At 41.2% G+C, this 27,372-nt stretch overlaps 1 protein-coding gene across 1 annotated transcript in view; it reads left to right on the top strand.

Moving 5' to 3' along the window:
• The window catches only part of Fbxo47 (F-box protein 47), a 40,455-nt gene that overhangs the window by 10,348 nt on the left and 2,735 nt on the right, over positions 1 to 27,372 (top strand). Inside the window, exons 3-8 of the mRNA XM_045157880.1 lie at positions 3,352 to 3,428; positions 5,816 to 5,893; positions 9,923 to 10,031; positions 13,642 to 13,818; positions 19,777 to 19,923; positions 23,149 to 23,291. Coding sequence (XP_045013815.1) covers positions 3,352 to 3,428; positions 5,816 to 5,893; positions 9,923 to 10,031; positions 13,642 to 13,818; positions 19,777 to 19,923; positions 23,149 to 23,291 — 731 coding nt within the window. The remainder of the gene's footprint in view (positions 1 to 3,351; positions 3,429 to 5,815; positions 5,894 to 9,922; positions 10,032 to 13,641; positions 13,819 to 19,776; positions 19,924 to 23,148; positions 23,292 to 27,372) is intronic.

Below are 27,372 nucleotides of genomic sequence, written 5' to 3'. Positions count from 1 at the left end.
GGAGTTTTACAGCAGAAAAGGCAACCAACATGGAATTTTAGCTTTCAGTCCTGGCTATGACATGCCAAAATATGAAAAGAACTTAGCCTTAAACAAACACTGAAAATATCCTTTTATACATAAAAATGATGAGAGTTTATGTTTAAAATTCAATTTTGGTCATATGTTACCTCAAAATGGCAACTTCTAAAATTAAGTTTAATTCCTATAGATTCTTCAGAATTGCATAATTACTATATTATGTAAAAAAGTAAATGCAGAGCCGGGTGTGGTGGTGCATGTCTTTTAACCCAGCACTCAGAGGCAGAGTTAGGATTGCTGTGAGTTCCAAACCATCCTAGGATAGAGTGAGTTTCAGGTCAGTCTGGGTTACAGTGAGACCCTACCTCAAAAAAGAAAAAAAATATGCAAAGAAGACAAAATTAGGAAAAAATGATATTCAAGTATATATTTCCTTACAATGTGTATGTGTGTGTGTATATATATATATATGTATATATATATATATATATTTGAGGACATTTGCTCTTACAGGAATGTTTTATTATTATTTTTTTCTGTTTTGGTTTTTTGAGGGAGAGTTTCACTCTAACTCATGCTGACCTGGAATTCACTGTGTAGTCTCAGGCTAGCCTGAACTCCTGGTGATCCTCCTATCTCTGCCTCCCATGTGCAGAGATTAAAGGCGTGTGTCACCACACCCGGCTCAGAATACTAAAAACAAAAATTTTTAGGCACCATAGTGCTGAGAAGTGGCAGAGGACTGCTCAATACTGAAACATCTGTATTACACCTTCCAAGGCTCAGGGTCCATTGTAGAAGAGGTGGCAGAAAGAATGTAAGAGCCAAAGGAAGGATAGGACTCCTTACAATGCACTCTTCCAGATACAAAATGGCCTGGATATCCATGACTTTGCAGTGCCTGACACTACCTAAAGACCATAGGAGGAAAAGATGATAATATCAAAATAAAAGAGATGCACAAAGTGGCCCGTGCATCTGGAGTTCATTTACAGTGGCTGAAGGCGCTAACACCCCCATTCTCTCTTTCTATCTCTGTGTGTCAAATAAATATAATTAAATTAAGAAAAATTTTTTTAATATGTAAATAAAGCCAGACATGGCGGCTCACACCTTTAATCCCAGCCTTTAGGAGGCAGAGGTAGGAGAATTGCCTTGAGTTCAAGGCTACCCTGAGATTACAGAGTGAATTCCAGATCAGCCTGGGATAGAGCGAGACCCTACCTCGAAAAAACAAAAAAAAAATAAAGTAAATTTAAAAAATAAAAGAATAAAAGAGAGACATTGAGACGGGAAGGGGATAAAACAGAGAGTGGAGTTGCAAAGGGGAAAGTGGGGTGGGGAGGGAATTATCATGGGTTATTGTCTATAATTATGAAAGTCATCAATAAAAATAAATTAAAAAATTTTTTGTTGTTTGTTTTACAAGGTAGAGAGAGTCTTGCTTTAGTTTAGGCTGACCTGGAATTGACTACATAGTCTTAGGGTGGCCTCGAAATCATGGTGCTTCTCTACCTTTGCCTCGCAAGTGCTGGGATTAAAGGTGTGCACCACCATAGCGGCTTTTTGTTGTTGTTGTTAAGAGCTAAAGCAAGCTTATTTATTTATTTATTATTTATTTATCTGAGAGAGAGAATGGGCGTGCCAGGGCCTCCAGCCACTGCATATGAACTCCAGATGCATGCACCCTCTTGTGCATCTGGCTTACCTGGGTTCTGGAGAGTAGAGCCAACTATGTAGTCTCAAAGTGGCCTCAAACTCACAAGGATCCTCTTACCTGTTCCTCCTGAGTGCTGGGATTAAAGACATGTGCCACCACACCTGGAAAAATATTTTGTTCATTTATTTGAGAGAAAGGGGGGAATAGGTACACTGAGGCCTCTAGCTACTGCAAACAAACTTCAGATACATGCACCACCTTGTGCATCTGGCTTACATGGTTACTGGGAAATCAAACTAGAGTCCTTAGGGTTCGCAGGCAAGCACCTTAATCACTAAACAATCTCTCCAGCCCCAAAATAAGAATATTAATTTTTTAAAATACATTTTATTTACTTATTTGAGATAAAGAGGGAAAGAGAGAGAATGGGTATACCAAGGCCACCAGCTACTGCAAACGAACTCCAGATGCAGGCATTCCCTTGTGCATCTGGCTTATGTGGGTCCTGGAGAATTGAACTGGGATCCTTTGGCTTTACAGACATCTTAACTGCTAAGCCATCCCTCCAGCCCTGAAATCAGAATATTTAATAGGGGAAGTAAATCATATACTTCCTATTGCTATAAATCATCTTTTTTTTTTTTTTTTTGAGGTAGGGTCTTGCTCTAGCCAGGGCTGATCCAAAAATCATTATGTACTCTTAGAGTGACCTCGAACCCATGGCAATTCCCTACCTCTGCCTCCTGAGTGCTGGGATTAAAAGCATGCACCACCATGCCTTTTTTTTTTTAATCATCTTTTTGAGAAATTGATATGGTTCTAAAATATTTTTAAGCATCAAGCATGGTAGCACATGCCTTTAACCCCAGCACCTGGGAGGCAGAGGTAGGAGAATTGCTGAGAGTTCAAGACCACTCTGAGACTACATAGTAAATTACAGGTCAGCCTGAGCTAGAGCGAGACCCTACCTCAAAAAGCCAAAAAAAAAAAAAAAAAAAAATTTGGGCTGGAGAGAAGGCTTAGTGGTTGAAGTGCTTGCTTGAGAAACCCAAGGACCCAAGTTTGATTTCTCAGTAACCACATAAGCCAGATGCACAAGGTGGTGCATGCATCTGGAATTCATTTTCAGTGGAGGCCCTGGTGCATCCATTTTCTCTCTCTCTCTCTTTGTTTCTATCTTCCTCTCTGTCTCTCAATAAGTAAAATTTAAATTTTGTTTTGTTTTGTTTTGAAGATAGGGTCTCGCTCTAGCCCAGGCTGACCCAGAATTCGACTATGTAGTCTCAGGGTGGCCTTGATCTCACAGTGATCCTCCTACTTCTGTCTCTTGAGTGCTGGGATTAAAGGCATGCATCGCCATGCCCAGCTAAAAAAATGTACCTAGGTGTATCATAATTTTTTGCAAGATGCTATGCCAAAGCCTCTTGCATAAAGATCAAAGTCACTTGGTAAATACCACGTAGTACAATTGTTTTGTATCATTCTTCACAAATATTCTTGAAAATTTATATTGTAGTCCACATTGGTAAACCATATTTGATTATCTGGGAACATTTTACATGTTGATAACATATTGGTATTGATAATTGATACATATTGATTAATATATTGATAAGTTTAAATTAATTGCATTGTTGTCATTTTTTTCTTATGTGTCTTTATTTTCTTAGGTCTACTATTCAAAAGATGCACGTTGCTGCTACCCACTAAGGAAAGACTAAAGTACACTCACAAGATACTCTCAGAAGTAAGATCATACTTCTGAATTAGTCCACAATGTTGGTTTACAGTAAAGCTAATTTATTACTAATGTCATATACTCACCTTAAATATATCTTGAGCCAAGCCAGGTACATGCCTTTAATCCCAGCACCCAGAGGCTGAGGTCGGAAGATTGCTGTGAGGCCACCCTGAGACTATATAGTGAATTCCAGGTCAACCTGCCTTAGAGCAAGACCCTACCTTAAAAAACAAACAAACAAACAAAAAAGCCAGGCATGTTAGCACACTCTTTTAATCCCACCACTCGGGAAGCAGACGTAGAAGGAGTTTGAAGCCAGCCTGAGTCTGCATAGTGAATTCCAGCCCAGATTGGTCTAGAGTGAGACCCTACCAAAAAAAAAAAAAAAAAAAAAAAGGCTTGGCTTAGTTGGGCATGCTTTTAATCTCAGTACCCTAGAGGCAGAGGTAAGAAGATCATTATGAGTTCAAGGCCAGCCTGAGACTATAAGAATTTCATGAATTAGTCCTAAAAAATGGGGCTGGAGAGTTGGCTTAGTGCTTAAGCACTTGCCTGTGAAGCCTAAGGACCCTGGTTCAAGGCTCGATCCTCCAGGACCCACATAAGCCAGCTGCACAAGGTGGTGCATGCATCTGGAGTTCGTTTTCAGTGGCTGGAGGCCCTGGCGCACCCATTCTTTCTCTCTCTATCTGCCTCTTTCTCTGTCTGTCACTCTCAAGTAAATAAACAAATTTTTTTTTCTAAAAATGATGAGTGATACTTGAATACTTTATCAAGGACTCGAAGATTATATAACAACAGAAATATAGTCTAGTACAGTAGTATTCCCATAGCTATAATGTCAGGCAAGTGTCTTGACTACTAAGCCCTCTCTCCAGCCCAATAGCCACAATTTCAATGAAAAATGTTAGAAGTTGCTGGGCATAGTGGCACACTCAGCCTGGGCTAGAATGAGACCCTACCTTGGAAAGAAAAAAAAAAAAAAACCTTTCAGAGTTTACTCAATTTCAGCAAAATAAGGTCCAAGGTTCATAGCTGGTATTTAGGGTTCTGATAATGAGACCTTACTTCTACTGCTTTGAAACTAAGCAAGCTGTTCACATTGTTCTTACCTAATAAATATTATTTCTTCTTTATTTTTTTTATTTATTTGAGAGATAGAAGCAGAGAGAGAGAGAGAGAATGGGCTCGCTAGAGCCTCCAGCCACTGTAAATGAACTCCAGATCCATGTGCTCCCTTGTGCATCTGGCTTATGTGGGTCCTAGAGAGTCGAACTGGGATTCTCTGGCTTTGCAAGCGAATGCTCTAACTGCTAAGCCATCTCCCCAGCCCTATTTTTTATTCTATTTCCATACAGTCTTGTCCCTGTTGTTTCCTTTATGAGTGCTTTCCATTTCTTATATATGAATCTTTAATTCATTTTTGTTCTTTCTTTTCTTTTTTTTTTTTTGGTTTTTCAAGGTGGGGGTCTCACTTTTGCCAAGGCTGACCTGGAATTCACTCTGTAGTCTCAGGGTGGTCTCGAACTCATGGCGATCCACCTGCCTCTGCCTCCTGAGTGCTAGGATTAAAGGCTGCGCCACTACGCCTGGCTTGCTTTCTTTTTCTTCAAGTTGGGGTGTCACTGTAGCCCAGGCTGACCTGGAACTCACTCTGTAGCCCCAGGTTATCCCTGAACTCACTGCTGGCCTCCTACCTGAGCCTTCCAAGTGCTGAGATGACAGATGTGCATGAGCAGTAAGATTTCCTCATCTCAAATTCATCTTTTCTGTTTTCATACTTTTCAACATAGTATTTATTTGGTATTCTAACATTCACATATATTCTACCCTGAATTGTGATAACTTCATTCTCTCTCCTTCCCTCCCTCCCTCTTTCCCTTCCCGCCCGCACTGTCAGGGCATCCAGCATGCTAGGCAACTGCTCTGCCGCTGAGCCACAGCTCCTAGTCCTGTCATAGTAATTCCATATGTGTGCATCTTATTATCCTAAATAACATGTAAACTTCTTTTTTTTTTTAATTTATTTATTTATTTGAGAGCGACAGACACAGAGAGAAAGACAGATAGAGGGAGAGAGAGAGAATGGGCGCGCCAGGGCTTCCAGCCTCTGCAAACGAACTCCAGATGCGTGCGCCTCCTTGTGCATCTGGCTAACATGGGACCTGGGGAACCGAGCCTCGAACCGGGGTCCTTAAGCTTCACAGGCAAGCGCTTAACCGCTAAGCCATCTCTCCAGCCCACATGTGAACTTCTTGAGGGCAAAGTATTTGTTTACATATTGCTAATCAGAATATATATTGAAAAAAATTATTTCTGTTTCTATTAATTTGAAGACCAAATCATTGTGTAGATTCACCGAAAATGAAGAATAACAGTTGTTCTCTTTACAGGTTTCCTGTTTTAAATTCAGTGGCTGTGCAACTCCTCTGCAATGTTTAGGATTATCATGTTATGGCATGTTTTTGCAGGTACATTATTTAATAAAGGAAGAAAATGAGTATATTTTGAACTGATAACAAGTATAGAATTTATCCTTATATATAGATTACCAGAAGTTATAATAACCTTAAAGCAAAATAAAATTATAAATATTTGAGATTTTTATTTGAGGCTGGAACTCACTCTGTAGCCCAGACTATGAACTCTTAGTGCTCCTTCTATCTCAGCCTCCTAAGTGCTGAATTAGAGGTGTGAGCCACTATATCCAGGGCCAGTGACAGTGAGAGTATATTACTTTATTTTATTTGTTTTTTTGCAAGCAGTAAGAGAGAGAAGAGAAAAAAACAGAGAGAGAATGGGCACGCCAGGGCCTCTAGCCACTACAAACGAACTGCAGATGCATGTGCCCCTTGTGCATCTGGCTTACATAGGTCCTGGGGAATCAAACCTGGGTCCTCTGGCTTCACAAGCAAACACCTTAACTGCTAAGCCATCTCCCCAGCCCAAGAGTGTATTATTCTTTTGTTGTTGTTAATGTTTTATTTTTTGGAGGTTGGGTCTTACTCTAGCCCAGACTGACCTGGAATTCACTATGTAGTCTCAGGGTGGCCTTGAACTCACAGCAATCCTCCTACCTCTGCCTCCCAAGTGCTGGGATTAAAAGCATGTGCCACCATGCCTGTTTTTTTTTCTTTTTTTTTAATAAGAATAAAGATTTTATTTTTATTTGCTTATTTATTAGAGAGAGAATGAGAATGGGCATGGCAACGCCTCTAGCCACTGCAAACGAACTCTAGACGCATGTGCCACCATGTGCATCTGGCTTACATGGAACCAGGAGAATCAAACCTGGGTCCTTAGACTTCACAGGCAAGTGCCTTAACTGCTAAGCCACCCCTCCGGCCCTTTTTTTTTTTTTTTTTTTTTTTAATGCAAGAGTGAGAAAGAAAGAATTGCCATGGGGGAGTTGAACAAGGACTCGAGAAGCTAACCTGGGTGAAAAAAGGCAAACAGACACAAGAAGGAGACCATGCTAGATGTTTGTCAAGGCCTCTGTCAAATAGTAATTTAACCCTAACCCTAACCCTTGAGATTGAATTTGGGCCTTGAGCATGCCAGACCAGCATTCTGCCACAGAGCTATATCCCCAGCCTCTAGTCAATTGAAACCATTAGACGTGGTATATGTATACATATGATTATGAACCTAGCAATATATTGAGTTTAAACTCTTGGATTAGTTTGTTTTCAAGGCAGGGTCTCACTCTAGGCCAGACTGACCTGGAACTCACTCTTTGATCCCAGGCTAGTCTCAAACTCAAAGTTATTCTCCTACCTGTCTCCCAAGTGCTGGGATTCAAGGTGTGGGCCACCATGCTTGGCTCTAGGCTCTTACAGTAACTCCCAGGCACTGCAGCTGGGAGAATCAAGTGCTATATAACCCAGGTTGCCAGCCATCAGCTCCTACACACTTAAGTTCTAGGGTCTCCTAATAAGCTTCCAATTTTAATTTTTCCATTTATATTATATCTTCCATAAGTATTACACACACACATGTATTTTCATGTAAAACTCAAATTGTACAAACTTGAGTTGGGTGTAGTGGTACACACCTTTAATCCCAGCACGCGGGAGGCAGAGGTAGGAGAATCACTGTGCATTCAAGGCCACCTTTATACAGTACAAACTGTATAAAGTGACATCTCCTTCTCAGTCATATTTCCCATTTACTGATTTCCTTTTACCAGGAATTAAAAAAAAAAAAAATCACTGTCTACTGTTTACCAATTTCTCTCCTTCCAAAGAGAATGATTTTTTTTTTTTTTTTGGAACTGAGAATTGAATACTGATTTTTTAAATTATTGAAATCCAATTAATTACTTTAAGAACTTATGTGATTGAGCCAGTTATGGTGGTGCACGCCTTTAATCCCAACACTTGGAAGGCAGAGGTAGGAGGGTCACTATGAGTTCAAGGCCAGCCTGAAACTACATACTGAATTCCAGGTCAGCCTGTGCTAGAGTGAGACCCTACCTCAAACAACAAAAAAATCTAATTATATAGTTGTTAACTACTTGAATCTCCTTTTAATATGTTTGACTGTGTATTTTAGTATATTTAAAGATAACTAGGGCTGGAGTAATGACTTAGCAATTAAGGTACTTGCCTGCAAAGTAAAAGGACCCAGGTTTAATTCCCCAGTACCCACATAAAGCCAGATACACAAGGGGGTGCATGCATCTGGAATTTGTTTACAGTAGATAGGGGCCCTGGAACACCCATTCTCTCTACCTGTTTCTCTCTCTCTACATATATATGTATAAAATAAGTAAAATATCTAAAGATAATTACTAAATTTTATCCTAGTGATTGTTCATATCTGTAAATAAAATATAGTTGTCACATTAAAATGAGATAATTATCATTTGTAAACAATATCATAAATTATAGGTAGTAGAGTCCTGGAAGTTCTTTATTATTTATTTATTGTTTTTCAAGATAGGGTCTCACTCTAGCCCAGGCTGATCTGTATTCTCAGGGTGACCTCGAACTCATAGTGATCCTTCTACCTCTGCGTCCTGAGTACTGGGATTAAAGGCATGTGCCACCACCATGCACAGTGAGTCTTGGAAGTTCTACCAGCATATAATTGCAGTTCCATTACTCAGGAGGCTGAGGCAAATGGGTCAAGAGTTTAAGGCCAGACCAGCCTGGGCTGCATAGCTAGGTCCTGCTCAAAAACAGAAACTAGGGCTGGAGATATTGCTTAGTGGTTAAGGCCCATGCCTGTGAAGTCTAAGAACCCAGGTTTGATTCTCCAGGTCCCATGTAAGACAGATGAACATGGCACATGTGTCTGGACTTTGTTTATAGTGGCTAGAGACCCTGGAGTGCCCATTCTCTCTCTCTCTCTCTCTCTGACTCAAAGAAATAAAAATAAATCTTAAACAAGCAAACAAACAAACAAACAAACAGAAATTAAGTCACAGGGAGTCAGAGGCTGAAGAATATTTTTAGAGGGCTGTGCTTGCCTATGAAGCGTAAGGACCCCAGTTTAAGTACTTGCCTGTGAAGTCTAAGGACCCCAGTTCAAGGGTCAATTCCCCAGGACCCATGTAAGCCAGATGCACAAGGTGGCACATGCATCTGGAGTTTGTTTGCAGTGGTTGGAGACCTTGGCGTGCCCATTCTCTCACTGTCTCTCTGCCTCTTTGTCTGTCATTCTCAAATAAATAAATAAATACATAAAAATAAACAACAACAAAAAAGAATATGTTCTAGGGTTTAGGTCTTTCTTTAATTTTCCTTACATTGTCAAAGTAAAGGTTTAAGTGTCATTTCAAAGTTCTCAGGACTGGGCATGATAGCACACACCTTTAATCCCTGTTCTCACAAGTCTAAGACAGAAGGATCACTGTGAGTTTGAGGCCAGTCTGATCTGCAGAGTGAGTTCCAGGTCAGCGTCAGCCTAGTCTGCAGTAAGGCCTTGTTTCAGAAAAATAATACCTGTAACATAGTGGAAGAGTGCTTGACCAGCATGTACAAGGCCCTGAGTTCACTCCCCAGCACATCAGAAAAATAGATTCTGTAAAAAGATACTCCTTTCCCAACCCAAAAGAAACTGGATTTTAGAACATTTCTAGGCTATGATTATGCAATTTTTTTTGTTTTGTTTTGTTTTCTGGATGCAGCACAGAGATCTTCCAAGCTCAGCCTCCTGAGTGAGCCACCATGCCCAACTATGCTATATATATATATGTTTTTCAAGGTAGGATTTCACTCTATCCCAGGCTAACCTGGGATTCCCTATATAGTCTCAGGGTGGCCTTGAACTCACAGTGATCCTCCTGCCACTGCCTCCCAAGTGCTGGGATTAAAGGTGTGTGCCACCACACCTGGCTAGCAATTTTTATTAATTTGAAAAGATCCATTGTGGATAAAAATTGTATGTCACCTTGATCATGTGCTAAAAAGTAATGTTCATTAGGAAATAGTGACTTCTGTTCTGATTTAATGGTCTGAGTATCTGCAATATGTCTTTTGTTTTGTTTTCTTCAGGCCTTAACAGCAGGTTGGGATGAACTTGAATGCCATCGCGTTTATAACTTCTTATGTGAGTTGACTAGTCTTCCCCGCAGGATGCAGACTGTTGTCTGTAACAAACCAGGTAAAAAAAAACCACTTCAATCTACAGATAATATTACATAGAGATTAAAGTAGAATAAAGGCAGAGTTCAAAACATTTTTAAAATATTTTTATTTATTTGCAAGCAGAGAGAGAGAACAGGCACAACAGGGTCTGTAGCCATTGTAAATGAACTCCAGATGCATGTGCCACTTTGTGCATCTGGCTTTACATGGGTCCTGGGGAATTGAACCCAGGTTGTTAAGGTTTACAGGCCAATGCCTTAACCATTGACTCATCTCCCTAGCCCCAAAATTATTATTACTATGATTTTGGGGGGAGGTTTGAGATAGGGTCTCACTCTAGCCCAGGATGACCTGGAATTCACTATGTAGTGTCAGGGTAGCCTGAACTTATGGTGATCCTCCTACCTCTAGCTCCCAAATACTGAGATTAAAAGCATCTGCCACCATGCCCTGGCAGTTCTTTTTTTTTTTTTTTTTTTTTCATTTTTTAAGGTCATATCTCTGGCTCAGGCTGACCTAGAATTCACTTGTAGTCTCAGAGTGGACTTGAACTCATGGTGATCCTCCTACCTCTGCCTCCCAAGTGCTAGGATTAAAGTCATGCGCCACTACATCTGGCTTCTGGCCAAAATTATTTTTTAAAAAAATAGTTTAGAGAGAAAGAGAGAAGAGAGAGAATTGGTGTGCCAGGGCCTCAGCCACTGCATTTAAACTCCAGACACTTGTGTCACCTAATGGGCATGTGGGACCTTGCTCTTGCCTCACCTTTATATGTCTGGCTAACTTGGGATCTGGAGAGTAGAACATGGGTTCTGAGGCTTAGCAGGCAAGCTCCTTAAGTGCTAAGCCATCTCTCCAGCCCCCCTCCAAAAAATTATTTTAAAGAAAATTGTGATGAGATGGGATGTAGGTCAATTGGTCAAGTGCTTACCTAGCATTCACAAAGCCCTGGGTTCAATCCCCAACACTTCATAAACTAGGTAAATGAAGTAGTAAATGCAAACAAGAGACCCTATCTCAAGCAAAGTTAAAAGAGAGGACAAACACCCAGAGGTTATTTAGACCTCCACATGTGTGCCATGTAAACCTGTACATAACATATCATAAATACAATTTTTGTTGTTATTTTTTTGAGGTAGGATCTTGCTCTAGTCTAGGCTGACCTGGAATCCACTATGTATCTCAGGGTGACCGTGAACCATGATAATCCTCCTATATCTGCCTCCCAAATGATGGGATTAAAAGTGTGTGCCACAATGCCAGGCATATATACAATAATTTAAAAAAACCTTAAAACAAATATAACAAGACATAAAGTTTTGAAAAGGCTAGGTGATTTATTTACTGTATTTGCTACTGTAAATTTCTTTTTCTTAAACTTTTTTTTACATCTTCCATCATTATAGACAATAATCAGGTCAGCCTGAGCTAGAGTGAGACCCTACCTCAGAAAACCAATAAATAAATAAATAAATAAACAAATAAATAAAACATTTCAGCTGGGCATGGTGGCACATGCCTTTAATCCCAGCACTCCAAAGGGGGAAGTAGGTGGGTCACTGTAAATTCAAGGCCACCATGAGACTACATAGTGAATTCTAGGTCATCCTGAGCCAGAGTGAGACGCTACCTTGAAAAACCAAAAAATTAAAATTAAAAAATAAAAATAAAAACATTCTGGGCTGGAGGGATGGCTTAACGGTTAATTAAGGCTCTTGCCTGAAAAGCCAAAGGACCCATATTCAATTCTCCAGGACCCACGTAAGCCAGATGCACAAGGTGGCACATGCGTCTGCAGTTCATTGGCAGTAGCTAGAGGCCCTGGTGGTCCCATTTTCTCTCTCTGCCTCTTTCTCTCAAATAAATAAAAATTAAAAATAAACAAATAAAATATTTCACCTGGCATGGTGGTACACATCTTTAATCCCAGAACTTGGGAGGCAGAGGTAAGACGATGACCTTGAGTTTGAGGCCAGCCTGAGACTACCTGAGACTATATAGTGCATTCCAGGTCAGTGTGTGCTTGAGAGTGAGACTTACTTCAAAAGAACAAAACAAAACAAAATTAAATTTGAAAAAAATAAGGACTAGAGAGATGACTTAGTATCTGTCTGAAAAGCCTAATAACCCAGGTTTAATTTCTCAGTACCCATATAAGCCAGATGTGCAAGGTGGCACACGAGTCTGGAGTTCATTTGCAGTAGCTAGAGGCTCTGGTGCACCCATTCTGTCTCTGTCTCTCAAATAAATAAAATAAAATAAAGAACAAGGAGAAGATGATGAAAATGAGAATCTTAATACAAAAACATAAATAAATACATATAACAAATTATGTGGTTGGAGAGATGGTTCAGCAGTTAAGGCACTTGCTTGCAAGGCTTAGCAACCTGGATTCAATACCCCAGTATCCATGTAAAGCCAGATGCAAGAAGTAGTGCATGCATCTGGAGTTCATTTGTAGCAGCTGGAAGCCCTCGTGTGCTCATTCTTTTTTAATTTTTAAAAAAATTTTAAATTTTTTGTTATTTTTGAGGTAGGGTCTCACTCTAGCTCAGGCTGACTTGAATTCACTATATAGTCTCAGAGTAGCCTCGAACTCATGGTGATCCTTCTACCTCTGCCTTCTAAGTTCTGGGGCCCAGCTGTGCTCAATTATTTCTGTCTGTCTGTCTTCCCTCTCTCTCTGCTTGCAGATAGATAAATAAATAAATAATATTTTAAAAAATTAGAGCCAGGTGTGGTGGCACATGCCTTTAATCTCAGTAGGAGGACCGTCGTGAGTTTGAGGCCACCCTGAGACTACATAGTGAATTCCAGGTCAGCCTGAGGTAGTGAGACCCTACCTTGAAAAAAAAAAAAAAAAAAAGGAAGGAAGAGAGGGAGGAGGAAGGGAAGAAGGGAGGGAAGAAGAAGGAAGGGAGGGAGGGAGGGAGGGAGGGAGGGAGGAAGGGAGGAAGGAAGGAAGGAAGGAAGGAAGGAAGGAAGGAAGGAAGGAAGGAAGGAAGGGAGGAAGGAAAAACAAAAGCAAGCAAGCAAGCCAAGTGTGATGGTGCACACCTTTAATTCCAGCACTCAAGAGGCCAAGGTAGGAGGAATATCTCTATGAGTTCAAGTTAAGCCTGAGACTACAATATGAATTCCAGGTTAGCCTGGGCTAGAGTGAGACCCTACCTCAAAAAAACAAAAAAGAATAGGAAGAAGCGAGACAGAAAGAGAGAGAGAGGCATGCCAGGGCCTTCAGCCACTGCAAACAAACTCCAGACGCATGTACTACCATGTGCATCTGGCTTACCTGGGTCCTGGGAAATTGAACTTGGGTCCTTTGGCTTTGCAGGCAAGCACCTTATACACTAAGCCATCTCTCCAGCCTTTTTATTCTTTTTTTTTTTTTTTTTTTTTTTTTGCGGTAGGGTCTCACTCTAGCCCCAGGCTGACCTGGAACTCTGTAGTTCCAGGCTGGCCTTGAACTCACAGTCATAGTCCTACCTCTGTTTCCTGAGTGCTGGGATCAAAGGCAAGCACCACAATGCCTGGCACAATGAGGCTTTAATATCTAGCTTTGATCACTATCCAATATACAACCTACCTTGCTAGAAAAATAACTTACAATACCTCTGTCTTCATAGGAAGTGCCCGAAGACTAGAGTTAAGGATTAGACTGTTCTGTAGGAATGTACTCCTTGATCACTGGTCACATCAAAGTGATACTGCCTTTTGGTTGACACGAATATTAAAACCATGGCCAATGGTGAATCAGGCAAGGTTACTATATATCATCTTTGGACCAATATCTCCTCAGGATGGTGAGTACCAATTTTTAAAATTTTATTTATGTTTTTATTTATAGTCACAAATAGAAAATGAGAAGGAATGTCCCAGGGCCTCCAGCAACTCCAGATGAACTCTAGACACATCTGCCACTTTGTGCATTTGGCTTTATGTGGGCAATGGGGAATTGAAGCCAGGCTGTCAGGCTTTGAAAGCAAATGCCTTTAACTACTGAGCCATTTCTCTAGCCCCAAGAGCCAATTTTTTTTTTTTTTTCCCAGAGAAGTATGTTAAACCTGATTGGCTAGCTTTAGGAAAACTTTTTGTAGCTACTTAGTTCCATTATTCTTTTTATTTGTTTGTTTGTTTGTTTTTCAAGGTAGGCTCTTGCTCTAGCCTGGGCTGACCTGAAATTCACTATGTAGTCTCAGGGTGGACTTGAACTCAGGGCAGTCCTCATACCTCTGCCTCCCAAGTGTTGGGATTAAAGGCATGTGCCACCACACCTGACATCATTATTCTTCATTAGGATAGGTTTCATTATTTCATACATGTAGAGTACATTATCTTGTACATAACCTAAACTTCAAGACTAAAGTTGTTTTGCTATGATCCATTACCAGATATATTTCTATCATTCCCTGTTACTTTAGATTAGCTACTTTTCAATTTTAAAGATTATCTTCAGGGCTGGAGAGATGGCTTAGCGGTGTTAAGTACTTACCTGTGAAGCCTAAGGACCCTGGTTTGAGGCTCCATTCCCAAGTATCCACATTAGCCAGATGCACAAAGGTGGCATATATATCTGGAGTTTGTTTGCTGTAGCTGGAGGCCCTGGTGTGCCCATTCTCTCCCTCTCTCTCTCTGTCTCTCTCCTTCCCTCTTTCTTTCTCTGTCTGTCGCTCTTAAATAAATAAATAAATAAAAATTAAAAAGATTATCTTCACTCAGTTATGTTTGCTAAGAAGCGAAAGTGGTCAGAATTGATGCTTTAGTTTTATACAAGTTTTTTTTTTTGTTTTTTTTTTTTTTGAGGTAGGGTCTCGCTCTAGCCCAGGCTGACCTGGAATTCACTGTATAGTCACTCACAGTGATCCTGCTACCTCTACTTCCCCAGTGCTGGGATTAAAGGTGTAAAGGCATGTACCACCATGCTTGGCTTTGTCTGTTATTCTTAAAAATTAATGCTCAAATTATGATGCATTTCTTTAGGCTGCATACACATATATCAGGATGTAACCAGGGGCTGGAGAGATGGCTTAGTGGTTAAAGAGCTTGCCTCCAAAGCCTAAGGACACATGTTCAACTCTCCAAGTCCCACATAAGCCAGATGCACAGTGATGCAAGCATGCAAGGTCACACATGTGCATAAGGGGCACATGCATCTGGAGTTTGGCTGCAGTGGCTGGAGGCCCTAGTATACCAATTTTCTCTCTCTCTCTCTCCCTCTTGCATAAAAAAAAAGGCAGTCTGTTGAGCTTGCCTCAAAAAAAAAAAAAGCATGTAACCAGTTTAAAGTATGGTGAATAGTAGCAGGAGTTGTGAGTAAAATGCTGTTGCATAGTCATGTATGGTGGTGCATGCTTTTAATCCCAGCACTTGGGAGGCAGCAGCAGGAGAATCACTGTGAGTTCAAGGCCATCCTGAGACTACATAGTGAATTCCAGGTCAGCCTGGACTAGAATGCGACCCTACTTCAAAAAAAAAAAAAATGTATAAGCTATAAATTTAATAAGTCATATGCTTATAAACAGAAATTGATTAAATTTTTCTGTTCTAATACAAATGTTTGAAAGATTTTCAAAGATTGGGGCTGGAGGGCTGGAGAGATGGCTTAGTGGTTAAGGCACTTGCCTGCAAAGCCTAAGGACCCATGTTTGACTTTCTAGGTTCCATCTTAGTCAGATACACAAAGATGAGGCAAGAACAAGATTGCACGTGCCCAATAGGTAGCAAAAGTATCTTGAGTTCAATTGCAGTGGCTGAGGCCCTTAGCATGCCAGTTCACTCCCTGTCTCTTTCTTGTCTCACTAGGAAAAAAAAAAAATTGGGACTGGGGAGAGATCTCAGTGGTTAATGGTGCTGCTTGCAAAGCCAGCCAGTTGAACAAAGTGGCACATGTGTCTGGAGTTCATTTGTAGCAGCAAGAGGCCATGGCATGCTCAACCCCTCTCATTCCTTACAAATAATTTTGTAAAATATGAAAGATTATTGCCAGATGTGGTAAGTATTTTCCTTGTCAATGTGACAAAATATCTGACTTAGGAGACAGAGGTAGGAGGATTGTTGTGAGTTTGATGCCAGCCTGAGACTACAGAGTTTCATGTCAAGGCTCTACTTGGGCCGGGGGGCAGGGGGGAAGAGTCTCAAAGATAGTATTCTTTTATTATTATTATTTGAGACCTCTAGAGAGAGACAGAGAGAAAGAGGCAGGCAGAATGAGAGAGAGAATGGGCATGTCAGGGCCACTTGCCACTGCAAACGAATTCTAAATGCATGCACCACTTTATGCATCTGGCTTTCCATGGGTACTGGGGAATCAAGCCCAGGCCATGAAACTTGGCAAGCAGGCACCTTTAACCACTGGGCCATTTCTCTAGCCCTTTTATTTTTTTTATTCTTTGTGGGTTTTTTTTTTTTTTGTATTTATTTATTTGAGAGAGACAGGCACAGAGAGAAAGAGGCAGACAGAGAGAGAGAATGGGTGCATCAGGGCCTCCAGCCACTGCAAACAAACTCCAGATGCTTGCGCCCTTTTGTGCAACTGGCTAACTTGGGTCCTGGGGAGTTGAACCTTGAACCGGGCTCCTTAGGCTTCACAGGTAAACACTTAACCGCTAAGCCAAGTCTCCAGCCCTATTCTTTGTTTTTTTGAGGCAGGGTCTCATTCTAGCGTAGGCTGACCCAGAATATACTATGTATCTCAGGGTATCCTTGAACTCACAGTGATCCTCCTACTTCTGCCTCCCAAGTGCTAGGATTAAAGGTGTGTGCCAACATGCCCATAGTCCAGGCTGGCTTCAAACTTCTGATCCTTCTGCTTCAACCTCTTTAGCAATTTCCTACTGGTGTGTGCCTTCACAACCAGCTTAGAGGGCATCAGTAGATGCACCAGTTATTTTTCTTGTCAATGTAACAAAGTATCTGACAAGAAACAACTTAAAGAAGAATGGTTTGTTTCAGTTACAGTTTGTAAGGATAGTCCACTAAGGGGAGGAAGGCATGGTAGCATGAATATGAAGCAGCTGGCCACATTCACTTCACAGTAAGGAAGTAGAGAGCAATGATTGCTAATAGTCAGCTCACTTTCTTCTTTTTTATTTTTAAGGATTTTATTTATTTATATTTATTTATTAGAGAGGGAGAGGGAGAAAGTGAGAATGGGCACACCAAGGCCTCTAGCCACTGCAAACTAACTCCAGATGTATGCGCCACCATGTGCATCTGGCTTACATGGGACCTGGAGAATTGAACCTGGATCCTTAGGTTTCGCAGGCATGCACCTTAACCACAAAGCTATCTCTCCAGTCATTATTATTGTTATTATTATTATTTTGGTTTTTCGAGATAGAGTTTCACTCTAGTCCAGGCTGACCTGGCATTCACTATGTAGTCTCAGGGTGGCCTTGAATTTACGGTGATCCTCCTACCTCTGCCTCCCGGGTGCTGGAATTGAAGGCAGGCACCACCATGCCCGGCTTCTTCTTTTTCATTTTTTTAATGTTTCTATTTATTTATTTGTAAGGAGGAAGGGGGAGAGAGGTGTCAGGGTCTCTTGCTTCAGCAAATAAACTCCAAATGCTTGTTCTACTTTGGACATCTTGCTTTATGTGGGTGCCAAGGAATTGAACTGGGGCCCACAGGCTTTGTAAGCAAGCACCTTTGACCATTGAGCCATCTCTCTAGCCCACATTTCTGCCTGAAATTCACTATGTACCCTTAGGCTGGCCTTGAACTCACAGCAGTCCTCCTACCTCTGCCTCCCAAGTGCTGGGATCAAAGGCATATGCCACCACATCCAGTCCACTTTCTTCTTTTTATTTAATCTGGGAACCCAGACCATGAAATGGTAATGGTACCACCTACTGTTAGGGTGGATCGTCTCACCTCAGTTGACCTAATATAAAAGCTCCATACACTTGTCTGCAGAGATTTATCCCCTAGGTAGTTCGAGATATATACACATTAGCAGTTGGAATCATCTTTCACAGTAGGTTTTATTATTTAATTTTAGTAAAGTAGCAATTGCTTATTCTAATTTATGTTACAAGCTAATGTCAGCTTTAAAATAAAAACACTATTCTTGCCAGGCATGGTGGCACATGTTTTTAATCCCAGCACCGGGGAGACAGAAGTAGGAGGATCGCCATGAGTTCAAGGACACCCTGAGACTACATAGTGAATACCAGGTCAGCCTGGGATAAAGTGAGACCCTACCTCAAAAAACCAATCAAAAAAAGTACTGTTGCTGGGCATGGTGGTGCATGCCTTTAATCCCAGCACTCGGGAAGCAGAGGTAGGAGGATCACCATGAGTTCAAGGCCTCCCTGAATCTACATAGTTAATTCCAGGTCAGCCTGGACCAGAGTGACACCCTACCTCAAAAAAACAAACAAACAAACAATATATATATAATATATATAATATATATATATATATATATATATATATATATATATATATATAGTTCTTCATGGTAAAACTACTGTTGTTACTTTGTTTAGCTATTTGTGGGGGTTTGAACCAGATGTCCTCCATAAACTTTTATATTTTCTGGGAGCAGGGGATTACCATGGGTTATCGTCTATAATTATGTTGTCAATAAAAATAAATTAATTTTTAAAATAAAATAAAAATTTATATGTTCTGAATGCTTGTTTCCCAGGTAATGACAGTTTGGGGGGTAGAGCCTTGCTGGAGGAGGTGTGTTGCTGGGGGTGGACCTTGAGGTTTATTAGTCCTAGCTTGTTAGTTTGACTCACTCTCCTGCTGCTGTTTTCTACCTGCTATGGCAGAAGTGATGTCCAGCCTCTGCTCATGCCATGCATTCCCTGCTGTCATGGAGCTTCCCCTCCTGAATATAAGCCAAATTAAAAAACTTTCCATCAGCTGCTTTTGGTCCAGTGCTTTGTCCTAGCAACATAAAAGTAACTACAACACTATTGTTGCTGTGTTTCGTCCATTAATGAGAAACTCAAATTTATAATGCTATCAGAATTGATATTTATTGTAAACTCAACTTATATTAATAATAGGATTTGTTATAAAAATCTACTTTCCAGGATGAAGAGATAGCTTAGCAGTTAAGGCGCTTGCATGTGAAGCCTAAAAAGGCATGTTTGAATCTCCAGGTCCCATGTAAGCCAGACGCAAAGTGACACAAGAATGCAGTGTTGCACATGCGCCACAAGGGAGCACACAGTCTGGAGTTCCTTTACAAAGCAGCTGAAAGGCCCTGGTGGCCCATTCTCTTTCTCTCTCTGTCTCTTTCTCTCAAAAAGAAAGAAAGAAAGAAAGAAAGAGGGTGGGGGGAAGAAAGGAAGGAAGGAAGAAAGAAAGAAAATAAGGAAAGAAAAGAAAAAAGCTGCGTGTAGTGGCCCATCCCTTTAACCCCAGCACTGCGGAGGCAGAGGTTAGGAGGATTGCTGTGAGTTTGAGGCCACCCTGAGACTACATAGTGAATTGCAGGTCAGCCTGGGCTAGAGCAAGACCTACCTCAAAACACCAAAAACATTAAAATAAAAATTTTTTTTAAATCCACTTCCCTTGTTTTTGTCTTTTTCTTTCTCTTTTGTTTTTCCAAGGTAGGGTCTCACTCTAGCCCAGGCTGACCTGGACGAACTCTTGGCAATCCTTCTACCTCTGCCTCCCAAGTGCTGAGATTAAAGACATGTACCACCATGTCTGGCTTCCACTTTCTGTTTTAAACCATCCTTGAAATTTTTATTACAAAGCAATTATTCTATCATAGCATAGTTTTTGTTTCAATTCAGGACAGGTCATTTGGCGGGAAATGATAGACGCACCTACAGATGAATCCAGTATGAAAGGTTTGGCTGATGCCATTAAATTACTGTATGACACAGGTACCAAAGAGTGGACAGCAGATGATGTTATCAGTCTTGTTGATGAACTATCAGGTAAAAATGTGTACTTACCTATATAGTATATAGAAATTTATTTATTTATTTTTGCTTTTCAAGGTAGGGTTTCGCTCTATCCCAGGCTAACCTAGAATTCACTGTGTAATCTCAGGGCAGCCTTGTACTCATGGTGATCCTCCTACCTCTGCCTCCCAAGTGCTGGGATTAAAGGCATGTGCCACCATGCCCAACTAGAAATGTATTTTTAAAATACATTTACAAGGGCTAGAAAGATGGTTCAATAGTTGAGGTGCTTGTCTACAAATCCTCAGGACCTGAGTTCACTTCCCCAGTACCCATGTAAATAGATGCACAAGGTGGCACATGAGTCTGGAGTTTGTTTACAATGGCTAGAGACCCTGGTGTACCCATTTCTGTCTCTCTCTCTCTCTCTCTCACTATCTCTCTCAAATAAATAAAATTTTATTTTACTTTGTAAATTTTTTTTTGGCTTTTTGAGGTAGGGTCTCACTCTAGCCCAGGCTGACCTGGAATTCACTATGTAGACTCAGGGTGGCCTCTTATTCACAGCAGACCTTCTATCCCTGACTCCTGAGTGCTGGGATTAAAGGCATGTGCCCCCAGACCTGGCCTTAGAAAAAATTTGGGGGGGAGGTTTGAGGTAGGGTTTCAGTCTAGCTCAGGCTGACCTGGAATTCACTGTGTAGTCTCAAGGTGGCCTCAAATTTACAGCGATCCTCCTACCTCTGCCTTTTAAATGCTGGGATTAAAGGCATGTGCCATCACACCTGGCTTAAGTAAAAATTTTAAAAATGCATTTATAGAGCTGGAGAGATGGCTTAGCAGTTAAGGCGCTTGCCTGAGAAGACTAAAGACTCATGTTCAACTCTCCAGGTCCCACCTAAGCCAGAGCATAGTGACAGTAGTGCACACGGTTGCACATGCACACAAGGGGGCACACGTGTTTGGAGTTTGATTGTAGTGGTTGGAGGCCCTGGTGTGCCAATTCTCTCTCTCTTTCTTTCTCTTTCTCTCTGTCACTCTCACCATCTCACATAAAAATAAAAGGCCAAGGTGATTTTAATCCCAGCACTCAGGAGGTAGAGGTAGGAGGATCATCACGAGTTTGAGGCCACCTTAAGACTACATAGTGAATTCCAGGTCAGCCTGAGCTAGAGTGAGACCCTACCTTGAAAAACAAAAAATAAAATAAAATAATAAAAGGCCAGTCTTGGGCTAGAGAGATGGCTTAGCAGTTAAGTGCTTGCCTGTGAAGCCTAAGGACCCCGGTTCGAGGCTCAATTCCCCAGGACCCACGTTAGCCAGATGCACAAGGGGGTGCACATGTCTGGAGTTTGTTTGCAATGGCTGGAGCCCTGGCATGCCCGTTCTCTCTCCCTCTCTCTCTCTCTCTCTCTCTGTCTCTTTCTGTGGGTCTGTGACTCTCAAATAAATAAATAAAAATAAACCAAAAAAAAAAAAGGCCAGTCTTTTGTGCTTGGCTAAAATAAAAATTAAAAATTAAAAATAATAATAATAATAATAAAAATCTGGGCATGGTGGTACATGCCTTTAGTCCCAGCACTTGGGAGACAGAGGTAGGTGGATCACCATGAGTTCAAGGCCATCCTGAAACTACACAGTGAATTCCAAGTCAGCCTGGGCTAGAGAGAGAGTCTACCTTGAAGAAAAAAATTATAGCCAGACATGGTGGCACATGCTTTAATCCCAGCACTTGGGAGACAGAGATAGGAGGATCTTTGTGAGTCTGAGGCCACCTCTAAAAAAATTGTAAAAATTGTAAGGACAGTTCAACAGGCAATAAGTGGAGTGCCATTAGAAATCACTAATTGCTCTATTTTATTATATTATTTTATCTTATTCTACTTTTTTGTTGGTTTGTTTGTTTTTCAAGATAGGGTCTCACTCTAGCCCAAGTTGGCCTGGAATTCACTATATAGCCTCAGGATGACCTTGAACTCATGGCAATTCTCCTACCTCTGCCTCCCTAGTGCTAGGATTAAAGGTATACACCACCACCATGCCCGGCTTATTTTACTTTTGAGGCTGAGTCTCATTCTTACCTGTGCTGGCTTTGAATTCCTACTACAATCTCCCAAGTGCTGGGATTAAAGGTCCAAGCCACCACACCTATCTTATTTTTTTTAATATTTTGTTTTTATTTGTTTGTTTGAGAGAGGAAGGGAGAGAAAATGGGCATGCTAGGGCCTCCAGCTGTTGCAAATGAGCTCTAGATGGACGTGCCACTTTGTGCATCTGCCTCACGTGGGTCCTGGGGAATTGATTCTGGGTCCTTAGGCTTTGCAGGCAAGTGCCTTAACCACTAAGCCATCTCTCCAGCCCCCTACTTATTTTTAATTTTATTATTTTATTAACTGCTTCAAAACAGTTTAAGTTTGGCATTTTGTTTAAAGAGAATGCATATGAACTTTCTTTCTATTCCCAAATTTATAAGTATGTATTTATTAATTTTACTCAAGAACTCCATAGTTTAATTAGCTCATTTCCATTTTGGAAGTGCTCACAAGTACCATTCTAGGTCATAGAGAAAGAAAGCCCTCTCCTGCTATCACAAGAGAGGTAAAACAGGGCTGGAGAGATGGCTAGAGGTTAAGGCGTTTGCCTGCAAAGTCAAAGGACCCAGGTTCAATTCCCCAGGACCCACATAAGCCAGATACACAAGCATCTGGAGTTTGTTTGCAGTGGCTGGAGGCCCTGGCATACCCATTCTCTATCTCTCCCCCTGATTATTTTGCTCCCTCTGTCTCTCAAATAAATAAAATAAATTTAAAAGAGAGAGGTAAAACAATTTAGAGTCTCAAGTTTGCAAGGGTTTTTTCCTAGCATCACTTTGCCTGCCATATATGTATAGAGAATTGCTTTAACTGTATTATTAGTGCAGTTGTAAAAGCTACCATAACATGAAAATAATCTTTGTCTCTAGTTGAATGCTGTAACTGAAGTGCTGAAATAGCTGGGCATGGTGGCACATATATACTTGGGAGGCAGAGGTAGGAGGATTGCTATGAATTTGAGGCCAGCCTGGATTAGAGTGAAACTCTGTCTCGGGAAAAAAAAAAAAAAAAAAAAAAAAAAGATGATGCATTTTTTTTTTTCTGTGAATGCTTCTCTCAGAATTATATTCCCAACAAAGCCATGTAATATTGAATTCATTTAGAAATGTTTGCAATAGCTATTGTATAATTTCTCATCATGTAACTGTTTTTCCTCTAATCAAAGTGGTTCCCCGGGAGTGGCTTTTAGAGAATAACGCACGCCTTCTAATCCAAAGTGGGAACAACATCTGTTTCACTTTCATGGCTAGTAAGGCTGTGAATGGACGGGCCATCGAACTGGCAAGGCTCATAGTCTTTTTGGCTTTGGTAAGTAAAAAATAAAATTTTCTCTAACAAGTTTTTGTTTTGTTTTGTTTTGTTTTGTTTTTCAAGGTAGGGTTTCACTCTAGCCCAGGCTGACTGAATTCACTATGTAATCTTGGTGTGGCCTTAAACTCAAGGGATCCTCCTACCACTGCCTCCCAAATGCTGGGATTAAAGGCATGCGCCATCATACCCAGTCCTAGCAAGTTGTTTTTTTTAATTAATTTATTTATTTGCCAGAGAAAGAGAGAGAGAATGGGCACGCTAGGGCTTCCAGCCACTGAAAACGAACTCCAGACGTGTGCACACCCTTGTGCATCTGGTTAACATGGGTCCTGGAGAATCGAGCCTCGAACCGGGGTCCTTAGGCTTCACAGGCAAGCACTTAACCGCTAAGCCATCTCTCCAGCCCCACAGTTTCTTTTTTATAATCTAAACCTTTTCTTTTGAAATATTAACTCTGTTTTATTCATTTTAATTTTTTGTTTATTTTTATTTACTTATTTTAGAGCGACAGACAGACAGAGAGAGAAAGAGGCAGAGAGAGAGAGAGAGAATGGGTGTGCCAAGGCCTCCAGCCACTGCAAATGAACTCCAGATGCATGTGCCATCTTGTATATCTGGCTTATGTGGGTCCTGGGGAATCGAGCCTTGAACCGGGGTTCTTAGTCTTCATAGACAAGCGCTTAACTGCTAAGCCATCTCTCCAGCCCCCCCCCCTTTTTGTTGAGAGTAACAGACACAGAGAGAAAGAGGCAAATACAGAGAGAATGGGCGCACCAGGGCCTCCAGCCACTGCAGATGAACTCCAAATGCATGTGCCCCCTTGTGCATCTGGCTTACGTAGGCTCTGGGGAATTGAGCCTAAAACCAGGGTCCGTAGGCTTCACAGGCAAGTGCTTAGCCACAAAGCCATCTCTCTAGCCCCACATTTTTTTTTGTAACCCAGGCTGGTCTCGAACTCCTGAAACTCCTGCCTCAGCCTCCTCAGCAATATCCTACCAGTGTGAGCCACTACAACCAGCTCTGATTAACATTTCAACTTTGATCATTAGTAGTCTCTAAATTGCCCTATATTTGTCTTTGTTTTTTTAAGAAGTATTTAGCTGGGTATGGTGGTACACGCCTTTAATCCCAGCACTCAGGAGGCAGAGGTAGGAGGATTGCCCTGAGTTCAAGGCCACCCTGAGACTACAGAGTGAATTCCAGATCAGCCTAGGCTAGAGTGGAACCCTACCTCCCCAAAACAAACAAACAACAAAATAACCAAAAACCCTTGTCTCTTTATCACTCTCAAATAAATAAATAAAAATAGAGAGATAGGCTGGGCATGGTGGCCCATGCCTTTAACCCCAGCACTTGGGAGGCAGAGGTAGAAGTATTGCTGTGAGTTCAAGGCTGCTGTGAGACGACACAGTGAGTTTCAGGTCAGCTGGGGCTAGAGCAAGACTCTACCTCAACAAAAAAGAAAAAAAAGGGATTGGACTTTCTGTTAAGATGGCAGTATAGGGGGCTGGAGAGATGGCTTAGCGGTTAAGCGCTTGCCTGTGAAGCCTAAGGACCCCGGTTCGAGGCTTGATTCCCCAGGTCCCACGTTAGCCAGATGCACAAGGGGGCGCACGCGTCTGGAGTTCGTTTGCAGAGGCTGGAAGCCCTGCGCGCCCATTCTCTCTCTCTCCCTCTATCTGTCTTTCTCTCTGTGTCTGTCGCTCTCAAATAAATAAATAAATAAATAAATAAATAAATAAATAAATAAATAAATAAATAAATAAATAAATAAAAAGATGGCAGTATAGGAACCATGCCAAAACAGCCCAGGGAAGAAAAAGCCAAAAACAAAACAAAACAAACAAACAAAAAAAAAAGCAAATACACTCTTCTACTAAAAAGTGAGGTGTATAAGAAATTACCAATGGCAGCAGAGAAGTAGGGGAGATCCAGAGCATCCAGAGTCCACACAGGGAAGCAGAAGCGGCTCCAGTAGTGGTGGCACCAGCTCCATGGGGCCATAGCTGCAAGGCTTAGTTTGAGCCACAGGAAAAGCCAGGTGAAGGGATTTTCCACTCACACCAGAGCTTCTCTCAAACTCAACAAGTGTGAAGGGAGAACAGCAGTGAACAACGGAGGAGCAGATCACAAGGTAGAGGATCTCGTGGACCAGCTGGAGAACTAGACCCACCATCCACAGCCTCCCTCCCCCACCGCCAGTGCAAGCACCAGCAAGCACAGAGACCAGGGGAAGGGAGTTCACAGCACCCAGCACCAGCGACCAGAGCAGTGGTCCAATGACCCAGCCAGCCTACTTGAACCCACAGTGCACCAAAGAGGGACTCAACCCGGACTGCAGCATAACTGAGACCAAAATCATTCCAAAAGGTAACTGGGATTACACCAGGTCAATACCCACCAAATAAGCCTGGCATATAGGCCTGAACCGTAAGTGCTAATTGCACCTTCCATATCAGGATAAATTATAGGTTAAATCTGGTAGATGGTCAGATTTTCCATTCTTAAATAAGCTATATTTGGGGCTTGTTATTTGTTGCTTCTTGATTTATAGTGTCTTTGCTACCTCTTCTGTTGTACATTAGGGAAGGGTCTTACTGGGTCATAAGCTGACTTGGAACCCTCAACAGTGGAGAAATATTAACCTCCTTGTTGACAGGATTAAGGGTGTGGGGCACTACACACCCTAAGGGACAGTGATATTGTTAGAGGATCTGGTTGTCATAATATCTTCTCTTGCATAAATACTCTGTGCTGTTTTTCATTGAAAGTGTACATTGTTTAGTTAAATTTTAGAATATGCCTATATTTTGTTCCACTCAGTCTACTTGAATACTCTCATAGCAGGCAAACCCAACACCTAGGGTCACTTCTTTAGATACTCCGAGAGACTTGAGAGCCACACCTAGCAGCTTAAGTTCCTACCCTGAAGATATATAACATCAGACTAGAAAATCCAAGTACTAAATCAATCCAAGATGCAAAAATATGTACATTATAGCACAAGAAACACCAAAAATCAAGACAATATAAATCCACCAAAAAGTATTAATGCATCAGAAATGACCTCCAGTGAGAGTGAGTTAGAGGAAATGCCTGAGAAAGATTTCAAAAGATTGATTTTAAATATGTTCAAAGAAGTCAAAGAGGAATGAAAGAGGAAATTAAAGGAATCAAAGAAGACACAGGACACCAATTTCATGAAATACAGAGGTCAATACTAGACATAAGTAGGGAAATAGAAATAATACAGAAAAACGAGTCGGAATTACTAGCAATGAAGAACACAGTTAATGAAATAAAAAAACTCTGTAGAAAATCTCACCAGTAGAGTGGATGAATGAGAGGACAGAATATCTATACTAGAAGACTAGGTGGCAGATCTAATACAGTCCAACAAAGAGAAAGACAAACTAATAGGAAAGCATCAATGGGAATTTCAAGATATTTGGGACATTATGAAAAGATCAAACATAAGAATTCAGGGTATAGTCAAAGGAGAAGAACTTCACTTCAAAGGTATAGTAGGCATTTTCAACAAAATCAAAGAAGAAAACTTCCCCAAAATTGGGAAAGAGGTGCCAGTGCAGATACAGGACTCCTTTAGAACACCAAACAGACAAAACCTGGAAAGAACCTCTCCTCGCCATATTATATTTAAACTTCCAAACATACAAACCAAAGAAAAAATATTGAAAGCAGTTAGAAAAATCAAGTCACCTACAAAGGCAAGCCCATCAAGGATCATAGCAGATTACTCAACACAAACTTTAAAAGCCAGAAGGTCGGGCTGGAGAGATGGCTTAGCAGTTAAGCGCTTGCCTGTGAAGCCTAAGGACCTCGGTTCAAGGCTTGGTTCCCCAGGTCCCACGTTAGCCAGATGCACAAGGGGGTGCACGCATCTGGAGTTCGTTTGCAGAGGCTGAAAGCCCTGGCGCACCCATGCTCTCTCTCTCCCTCTATCTGTCTTTCTCTCTGTGTCTGTTGCTCTCAAATAAATAAATAAATAAAAAATTAAAAAAAAAAAAAGAAGAAAAAAAGCCAGAAGGTCTTGGAGTGATGTATGCCAAATTCTGAA

Source organism: Jaculus jaculus, chromosome 9 (genome assembly GCF_020740685.1).
Source record: "Jaculus jaculus isolate mJacJac1 chromosome 9, mJacJac1.mat.Y.cur, whole genome shotgun sequence".
In the NCBI taxonomy this organism is placed as follows: Eukaryota; Metazoa; Chordata; class Mammalia; order Rodentia; family Dipodidae; genus Jaculus; species Jaculus jaculus.
Note: the sequence above shows the minus strand (reverse complement) of the source record. Positions and strands in the feature narration are given on the sequence as shown.